Consider the following 10147-nt stretch of genomic DNA (forward strand, 5'->3'; position numbering starts at 1 on the left):
GACCGGCCAGAGGGGCGTGGGAGGGGCAGCGCGAGCAGGGGAAGGCGGTGGTGGTGGCGGCTCGGTCGAGCGCAGTCGATGGTGGCCCAGCCACGTGTGGTTGCAGTAAGGCGGCTCTGGCCCCAGCGGACTCAGCGAGCGTTCGTGGCAGAGCATGACCGGAGGCGGAGTTGGTGTCGGTGAAGGGATGGAATAGGGAGAACGAGCAGCGGCAAGAAGATTGGTGGTGGCCAGCTTGCTCTGCTCGGTCACGGTGGGCATGCTCATGACGAGCAGCAGAGCGAGAGGGAGAACGTGAGGGAGAGGCAGAGAGGGAAGTAGGCAGCATCGGCTCGGTCCTCTCCTCATTAACGCGCACGTCGAACAGGGGCGAGGTAGGTGAGATGAGTGACGGAGAGCGAGCGCTGCAGTGACCGAATGGCAACGGACAAGGGCACCTCCCTATACGCGCGAGCGAACAGCATTACGGTCGACAGCAGCTCATGCCGGTGGAGAGCGGCTATGGCCACGCCAGGCCCGGTGGTAGCGACAGTCGAAGGGAGTGTCGAGGCCACCAGCCAGCAGCAGGCACTGCAGCCAAGGCTAACCAAGACATGGTCACACCACGGCTAGACCAGGGGCAGCTCCCGCCAGCCTGTGGCCACGCGCGTGAGCCAACGCGGTGACCACTCACTCCTGGCCCAACGGTCCGACAGGGAGCTACGCATGAGTTTTAAAGCAAACAAAAAATTGTCAACGATCATGTTTGAGGCTCAATCAACTCTCCTATCCCTAGGCCCATAGTACCAACATTCCAAAGAAACGATCGGCACATGAAGAGGATAATCAGAAGGGGAGATAGAAGCATGCCAATCTGGGTTCATCGCGCTAAACGCTGGTTTGTGAATGAGCACCAGATTATAATTCGCAATGCGTTCTTAGCGAAGTTCGAACATTTTTTGCGAGAGTATCACAACACCTAACATGACTATAACCTACACTATGTTCAAGTGCTCACCTTGGGGGCAGCCAATAGTGCTCCAACATATAAAAATTGCTTAATCATTTTTGTTGGAATTTAAATGTCGAAATGGCATCGTCGATTATCGTTACAGACTTAGAAAGGACGTGAGTCCCGCTTGAACTAAACAACCATTAACACCTTTGATTGAATTTTTAAAAGGTCGGAACTTTGTTAATTTCAACTAGACCACGTGTCATGACCTAGTCCATACTTCGTACTAACTCGTGGGAACAAAATTTTAAAGCACTATTTAAGTATTTTGCACATTATAATTCTTCAAAAATGGCACTTTCTAATTTTAAGCTATGTCACATTTTCATTTACAGAAATCATTGTTCATGGTGAAAGGTCGGAACTTCGTTAATTTCAACTAGACCATGTGTCATGACCTAGTCCATACTTCGTACTAACTCGTGGGAACAAAATTTTAAAGCACTATTTAAGTATTTTGCACATTATAATTCTTCAAAAATGGCACTTTCTAATTTTAAGCTATGTCACATTTTCATTTACAGAAATCGTTGTTCATGCTGAAAGGTCGGAACTTCGTTAATTTCAACTAGACCATGTGTCATGACCTAGTCCATACTTCGTACTAACTCGTGGGAACAAAATTTTAAAGCACTATTTAAGTATTTTGCACATTATAATTCTTCAAAAATGGCACTTTCTAATTTTAAGCTATGTCACATTTTCATTTACAGAAATCGTTGTTCATGCTGAACGTCTAAAACAACTTATCCTATTTTTCTTATTAGAATTTCATAAGCATGTTTACACATTAATCGAACTAACTCACAATATCCCATTCGCTTATATTTTCATAAAAATGAGACCTACAATTTAACTATCCTTTCTTGTGAGTTTTAAAATTTTTAACATCTGAAAACTTGTTTTGTTAATTTCTTTTAGGCCTTAATCTAAGGACTAAGCAAGAACGTAACACCAGAGACCTGCCACTCACCAAACACGATGACATCAGGAAGACCAAGGAGGCATGTAGCATGTTCAAGCTGCCCCTGAGCACATGGACATCAACATGAAAGCAGAGTAGAGCGTGGTGCAGTAGCATATCATAGACATGTAAGTGAAGATCGAAGAGCACGCACCAGTTCAGCAACTCGCTAGCCAAGATGTAGCTAAGGATGCAACGACGACACTCACATTCAGAAGGAAGAGAAGCCCAACATGTTGCCGCACGGTCTGAGCAACTAACGTTGAAATTATTTGGATGAATGGATTGGATTTGGGTCAACACGATGTTGGATTGGATAGGTGCCTTCATTGAGTAAGATATCTTTCGGGTTTGTTTGATTGGATATGGATGTTAATCCACTTCCGCATAGTGGAAGTGGTGGGAGGGGTGTCCAATGCTTTGGCAGTTAGCGTGGGAGGGACACATGGCAATATGGTCATATGTGGAAAGGTGCTACTATATGGTACGAAAGTAGCCGTGACTAGATAAAAATCACACACGAAGTAACCATTACCCATATATGAGGGTAGAGGAAGTGATTCAAGATGCCATTAGTTGATTAAAGAGACCTTTGGATGGTGTTTTTTTACTCCATAAACCTTAAAAAATATAGGAGGTTGGGTTGGGGCACTCTTGAAGGTCACTCGATTGTGATTCATTGCATGGAAATTACCTACCATGTCACTTGTTTTGATCCTTCTCACCTTATATTGCACACGTAGAACTTTGAATGGTATATATAGTTAGGGAGGGGGAGTCATGACAGGGATGGCAATAGGACACATTCGGGTCGAGAGTGTAAAGAAAATGGCATCTAGCAAGGGCCAATAGTTAATTTTAGTGGTTGATTAATAAAATAACCATTTGGACTAATAATGTTTTCTAGTATACAAGGTTTAAGTTCAAATGGATGCAAGGTTGGCTTGAACAAAAGGCAACGTGAGGATCATAGTGATCAACACCCCAAGTAAGACATTAGAAGCCAGTCTGAAGACCTACAACTCATGCAAGAAGTCCAAGTTACCAAGTGGAAGAAGCCCGAATGCAAAGACGTGAAGAAATAGAGTTAACTACATGTTGTCTGTATGCACCAGAAATGTCCAGTGTTAAATGCATCGGAGAACATGCATTAGGTTGTTCTGCACAGGTTCTTGGGACCCACCGGAAATCACCGATGGCTGCAGCCAGGGAGCACCAGAGAAATGTGTGCATTAGTGAAGTTTCTACATAGAGGAAAAGGCATTATCAGAATTGTCCGGTGACTAAAGGGTGAGCATTGGAGAAATAGATGGCTCATCTGAGAGTCTACAAAGAGGAAATAGGATCACAGGAATTATACGGTGGTCATTGGAAAGAAAGCACCAGAAAAGAGGAAGTGGCTGGTTTGGAGAGGATGAACATAAGTGGGAGGAGGATGCTGGTCTAAAGGGTCATGGAAGAGTTGGACTAGTTTGAACTGACCCAATAAGGTGTTTTTTTCTAGAAAAATTCCTTTTTTCATAGTGTTACAGTTTGCTTGTTTTCTTGTAGCGTGAAAGATGATGTTTGCTCGTTGTTGCTTTGATGACTTTTCATGGGCAATATGTTGGTGTGGTGGTTGTCAATTTGTCATGTTGTTACTTCTATCGTGAGAGTGATTATGTTTTGGAGTGCGTTGCTATTGTACTATGCTTCTTCGCTGTTAATATATATATATATATATATATATATATATATATATATATATATATATATATATAATATACTTAGACAATCTTTTTGCGCATGGCCTTTCTAAAAGAATCTATATTCGGCCATATTCCCTCTGTCCCTCCACTCCCAGGACAACTCAAGTAGGTTTTCATACCAAGGTTTTCCTCATTTTCTTTGCAGCCTCAAGCGCGGATGCTCCACAATGGTCAAGGTGTCGTGCCCGTCACGCTTGGAGTTTGTTGATTTTCAAGTACCTCTTAGTCGCGATTGTGTCTTTAGGTATAGGTGTAGATCTAGCTTGTGTACACTAGTGGGTGTGTTTGGTTCTCTAGCTTACTTCTAGTCTGGCTAGAATCTTAGCCTGGATAGCCTAGGCCTGCCTCTAGCAAGCCAAGATGAACTTGTTTGGTTTCCTACACTATCTAAGTCTAGCTAGAAACTAGTTTGTTTAGTTGGCTGGTTTGACTTGGATAGAATCATCTCTTATTTGTGCAGGTAACTTCACCACCCTTTAGGCATTTTGTCGAACACCTGGTCCGCGCACATGGTGGAACTGCGCGGTGGCAGAACGGTGCGGCGGACTCCCCGTGCGGCGGCGGTGGCGTCGTCGATGGAGTTGGGCGGATTCCAGCGGTGTCCACCATGGATTGGAGCATCGACCTTGACAGGGGCCTCCGCTCCTGCCAGCCGTGGGTCGTCAATAGAGTCGACCGCCGCAATACCCCTTCTCCATCTCTTTCCTCTATTCCCTTGCTCACCTCCACTCTTGTCCAGCCGCAGCAACGCGCGTCCACGCCGTCGACGCCGCTGGCCCACGCCTCCACCAACTCTCCACTTGCAACACCACCCTCGCGCCCGTCACCTCTGCATATGGCGTCCTGCTAGGGGAGGAGTGCGTCTTCACGAAGACCATGCTCCTCCACCTCACCACCGAATTCAGGACTACCAACGGCACCAAGCGGGCCCACATTGTCAGGACCCAACACCACCATGGGGCCAAGGGCGCTAGCCGGGGCGCGCGTCGCGGAGCCCGACCAGCTGCTCAGGAGGGCGCGGTGATCGAGCAACGCGGTGGAGGGGCGCGGTGGAGGGAAGCAGGGCCACCGATAGAGGGGAGCAGGTTTGACGCCGGTGGAGGGGAGTAGGGCTGTCGCAGGTGGTGGGTTGTAGGGCCACGCCCGCTGGCTCCGTTGCGGGTAAGGGTGAGCGCATGGGAGGTGAGGAGAACGGGGAGCGGTGCTAAGCCAAGCCTGGGTCCTAGAAAACGACCACACCCTGTGTTATCTTGGAGCCTAGCTAGTGGTTGGTGGGTGGCTTCGTGGAGTCTAGCTTGGCTTCCTGGAGTCTGGTTGGGAGTTAGCCACCCAACTAAACAGGCCATATGGCCATGTTCGCTTCGCTGAAAAACAAGCCGAAACACTGTTCCGGCTGATTTGTTGTGAGAGAAAAACACTGTTTCGACTGAAAAAACAAGCTGAAAGGTATAAATTATAAGAAGCGAACATGACCTATGTGTGTGTGTGATGTGTGTAGCGTGGGATGTGAATTTGTGCTTAAGTCAAGATACACTTGAAGTAGAGACATAAAAAAATGCCGATAATGTGTTCTCTACCGCTTGTTGTCGTGCTCATTAGTATCCCACAGTGTTAATATAAAAAAAGTATCCTACAGTGAGAAGCAATTTCTGCTAGCGGCCCGGCCCATCTTACCTGCTACGCTGAGCCGGCCCAACTCCGCTGAGCGCGTGTCGGCGACGGCGTGTGCCCATGACTTCCAATGGCGCGCCGCCACCTCAGCCTCGCCACGTACTTCCCTCGCTTGCCCACGGCCGTCTCGGCGACTCCGACCCGCCACGCTCTTCCTGGCTGGGCCCAGAACAGCCCGGGCCCCAGTAACCAGTCTGCGTCGACCCGACCTTCTTTTCATTCCCGTCTCGGGTCTGTTCCGTCTCCGCCACCGGGACCCCGACGCGCGAGGGAACACAGCCACTCGCCGACGAGTCCCCCGGCGCGCGCGCGCGAGCGAGAGGGGAGGAGGACCTTTCGTTCGTGAAAAGGACCGGAGGGCGAAGGGAAGGTGAAGGAGGGGGATCGGAGATGAACGTGTTCCGGCTGGCGGGGGACATGACCCACCTCCTCAGCGTGGTGGTGCTGCTCCTCAAGATCCACACTATCAAGTCGTGCGCAGGTACGCCCTTCTCTTCCCTTCTCTTCCCCTCTCCGCCCCACTGGGATCGGCGCTAGGAGCCGAAACGAATTGCGCTGCCATTTCTCCGGATTTTAGCGATCGGGTCTTCTGGGACCGCAGCGGAGATCTCGATCTCGAGGGGAGCAGGTGGCTGCGGTGGTGTACGCAATGCGGCGTTTCCCCATTGTGAACGGCGCAAGGAATTTGTTGTGTAGGTAGGAAACGAGGAAAAGTAATAAGGGCAAGACCTTGCGGCTGCTCTTCTCGAATTTGAGGAGGCTCATCCGTTAGGCTGCAGGTTACTGGTCCTCAATCCTCATATGCAATCTGCAGCTAACTGTGTTCACCGCTCGGCTATCTATGTTAGGATCTTCGGCTGTGTGCCATACTTTTTTGTGCCCTTCAATGTCCACCACGTATAGCTTGACTTAGAGAATTGTCTGCAAACAAGCAGAGGAAGACTACCTTTTGACCATTTTATTGCTAACTAGTACTGTGGCTATGCATATAGCTGCTGATGCTGAAAATATGTGCGGATTTTGACACCATGAAACTTAATAGAGAAACTCATATCCATTTTTTTGGCCCTCAATGCTCATAGTTATAGGGTGTACTATAATGCCGATGCTCGAGGGAGCAGAGAGTTAACCTTATTAGGAAGAATGCTGCTGTATGCCCTGTATCATTTCTGACAGTGATTATGGAAGGCTCAAATAGTGCCTATTTCACCCACCTGTTTGGGCACGCCCCTCTCAGTCAGCATAAACTTGATGTCGATCCATTATGTGTATTCGGCTACTCTAGTAATTATTACCTAACGTCATGTTAATGTTTAGCAAGCATCTATTGCTATATGGTTCGATGGGTCTCTAAGATTCACATGACACTTTCTTGCAGGCATATCTCTGAAGACGCAGGAGCTGTATGCACTTGTTTTTGCAGCCCGGTATCTGGACCTGTTTGTTCATTTTGTGTCTCTGTATAACACTGTCATGAAGCTGGTCTTCTTGGCAAGTTCTTTCTCGATAGTTTGGTACATGAAGCAGCATAAGATTGTGCGGAGGACCTATGACAAGGATCATGACACCTTTCGCCATTACGTTTTAGTGTTGCCTTGTCTTTTTCTGGCTCTCCTCATTAATGAGAAGTTTACTTTTAGAGAGGTCAGTGTTTTTATCTTCCTATCTTCCACATTTCTAGCTAATTGCTTACGCAAATCTAGTGGCTATTCAAGTCTGTCAGCCCAATTACCATTCTAGAGTATGTACATGACATTTGATCTTTGGTTGTTGCCTCATTGGAGCCATTGTTTTTAGATGTGATGGAAATCTGCTTGCATCCAATCTTGTTGATTTTCTCCTTTTTTTTAAGGAAACAGTAGGAGCAAGCCCCTCCTGATTAGTATATAATCTTGTTGGAATTTCACTTCTGAAATTGTGCAGTTCTGATAGTTTTTGTCATTTTCCGGAGCAGGTGATGTGGGCATTCTCCATTTATTTGGAAGCTGTCGCGATATTTCCACAACTTGTTTTGGTACAGCGGACAAGGAATATTGACAACCTGACTGGCCAATATGTCTTCTTCTTGGGGTAAGATCTATATATGGCGTTTACTGAAAATGCATAAAAATGAAAATGTATTTGCCTAGAAACAATGCACAGGACTGTTCAACAAAAGTTTTGTATGAACAATATTTGATCAGCATTGCCTATATAGTGAAATAGGCAACAGGGATGAATTTTCTTATTTCGCCTTCTGATATTTGATATATCATGCTAGGATCAGTCTTATCCTTTTGGGTCTTAATTTGTCTTCTTTACTTTATACGCTATTCCTAAAGCAGATTCACTTGGTTATGATGCAGTGCCTACCGCGTGCTTTATATCCTTAACTGGATTTACCGATACTTCACTGAGCCCCATTTTGTCCACTGGATAAGTATGAATTCCTTGTGCCATCCATTTTTATTCCTCGAATGTGCAGGGGAGCTGCGCATCATTTCATTAAATAAGATGTGACATCCATTTGCACTCCCCATTATGTTAGATGTAACCATTACTCATGCAGCCATTTTGTTTGTGTTTTTCTCAACCCAGGTTGGGTGGCAGGAATAGTGCAAACTCTGTTGTATGCTGACTTCTTCTATTATTACATAATGAGGTAACTATAAGTTCCTTTGGCTAACCTAAGATATCTTTTTTTATTTTATTTTATTTTTACGAATGTTCCTTTCATTGAAAATGTTCTCCAAACAATGGTGCAGCTGGAAGAACAATGTGAAGCTAGAGCTGCCAGCTTAAGGTTGCTGCTCCTGTCCAAGATAGAGTAGGGTAATACTCGGTAATACATCAGATAGGCAGACCCCATACACAGCATGAGCATCGCTAAAGCCCACTGGGTTATGAAATGCATTTTGGTTCCATGGCTTATATCGCCTTGTATCTTTCTGCTATTGTTGGTAGAAGAGGAAAGTCAGGCTCACCTTGTAACTTTTTACAATAAGCTGCGTAAGATCAGCACCAGAAGGTTGTGAATTGTGATCGTCTTTAGGGAATTTCGTGCTGATGTAACCCTTTCGGCAAGTGATTCTCATACAATATAATCTCAGACTGGAATCAGTAATTGTTTGGAATCCTTGGTGGCCAGGCATCTAGAAAACTAAAGCTCGAATATAAGGTGTGATAGATTGGTTACACTAGACTAAGCCTCCATTATATTAGGACATATGTAGCACAATCTAAGCTAGTATAAATGCATATTCAAGTGTTTGGTAATTGTCTTGCATATATATAAGAATATCAGATGCATTTGTTAAGATTGTGTTGGTTGCTACTTGCTAGTAATCTATGTTCCAACAGAGGAGAGACTAGGAGATTTCATTTTTGTAGTTCTCATTGGTTTATGTATACCTGCATTTTTCCAATACCATAAAAAATCTTGCTTAGGGTTTCTTAAGATATTTGAAATGAAGCATATCAATAGTGCATTTACAGATGTACATTGTCACAAAAGTTAGACATGCAAACTCATTTTGTAAATTTCTAATAAAATTAATAAAATTCTGGTGCATATGAATTTGTCTTATAGTGTATATGCACCCAAAATTTGTTATTTTCATATATATTTTTTAAATGCGTTGGAATCTCAATTTTATGGCAATGTACTATATAGATGTATCGTGGATCTGCATTGTTTCAAGTTACTCAGAAACTCCTAATTATGTTTTTATAGGGTTTTCACGATTCCATCGAAGATGTAGTTTGTACTCAATATTTTCCTAGCTAATGCAACCTTATTGTGTTATGAGGAATGTGCAAGCCTCCATAAAGGTCTTGGTGGGCAACCAACCACGAGTAAATTGCATTGCGCAAGTTTAGATACGTTCTAAGAGCAACTCCAAGAAATTAACTAAAAATATATTACAAATTTCTTGATTTAGCTGTCCTCTAAAATAACCCCTCCCCTAAAAAAACTCAACTAATCTAACAGCCTCTCTAAACATTTGCACTCTCCATATTCAAACCTGACACATCACCTAGTTTTACTAGATCCATCACATCGCTTAGGAGTTTCTTAGCTGTTGTGCACTTCGCGACCTGGGCACATCAAACAGGTTCCATGCTTCGTGGCCTCCTGTGACTAGCCGTCCAGGCTCCAATCAACCATGCTACCTGCAACTAGCTGTCTGGCTGACAGGAAAGGCATCGGAGCCATCTGTTACCCGCCCCAGAGAAACGCCAGCGTCGCAACCATCGGAACCCTGACTTCCTTGACGCAAAGAAATGCCAGCAAACTGGAGCAAGAAAGCATTGGAGAAGATGATCAGTACCCGCACACAGCCGTCGCAACACGAGGATGCGGCGGTAGAGACATGCCACCACCGAATGCTTGCACGAAGGCCAGGAACGGGAAGAGGAGGGTCGTGGATGCACGGGAAAAGGCCTTAGTACGCAGAAAGAGGCCGTTGAGCGCGTGAAGAGGACCAATGGCGAAAGAGGCTGCCTTCCCAACTCTAGCGATCGATTTTTCCGGTTAGTCTTCAATTTCTGTCGGTAGCTAAACTCATTTGAATATTTCAATGTTTGACAATTTACAGTAGCTAACCTCATTTGAATAGATCAACGTTTGAAATTATACCATACTTCTCGTTATATGTCATACAATTCTCTACCCCTAATAAACCACAAGTTAAAACTAATCTACGTCCACCCCGTAATCCCTCCCCCGTAGAGATAATCTTTCCTTAATCCACACCAACATGTGCATCCAAACACGCAACATCCTTAAAA

At 45.2% G+C, this 10147-nt stretch overlaps 1 protein-coding gene across 1 annotated transcript; it reads left to right on the forward strand.

Moving 5' to 3' along the window:
- The first annotated feature begins 5563 nt into the window (after positions 1-5563).
- Positions 5564-8490, forward strand: LOC136484980 (ER lumen protein-retaining receptor-like). The gene is made up of 6 exons (XM_066481935.1): positions 5564-5858; positions 6756-7021; positions 7332-7447; positions 7723-7796; positions 7955-8018; positions 8122-8490. The coding sequence occupies exons 1-6, from the start codon at positions 5768-5770 to the stop codon at positions 8156-8158; spliced, it is 648 nt and encodes a 215-aa protein (XP_066338032.1). The 5' UTR covers positions 5564-5767; the 3' UTR covers positions 8159-8490.
- The last annotated feature ends 1657 nt before the right edge of the window (positions 8491-10147 follow it).

This window comes from Miscanthus floridulus, chromosome 10, assembly GCF_019320115.1.
Source record: "Miscanthus floridulus cultivar M001 chromosome 10, ASM1932011v1, whole genome shotgun sequence".
NCBI lineage: Eukaryota > Viridiplantae > Streptophyta > Magnoliopsida > Poales > Poaceae > Miscanthus > Miscanthus floridulus.

Excerpts from the sequence above, each read along its gene's own strand:
- LOC136484980 (XM_066481935.1), top strand. The coding sequence starts at position 5,768 with ATGAACGTGTTCCGGCTGGCGGGGGACATGACCCACCTCCTCAGCGTG. Across the intron at positions 7,448-7,722 it reads CAATATGTCTTCTTCTTGGG|TGCCTACCGCGTGCTTTATA; the intron begins GTAAGATCTATA and ends GTTATGATGCAG. Across the intron at positions 7,797-7,954 it reads CCATTTTGTCCACTGGATAA|GTTGGGTGGCAGGAATAGTG; the intron begins GTATGAATTCCT and ends TTCTCAACCCAG.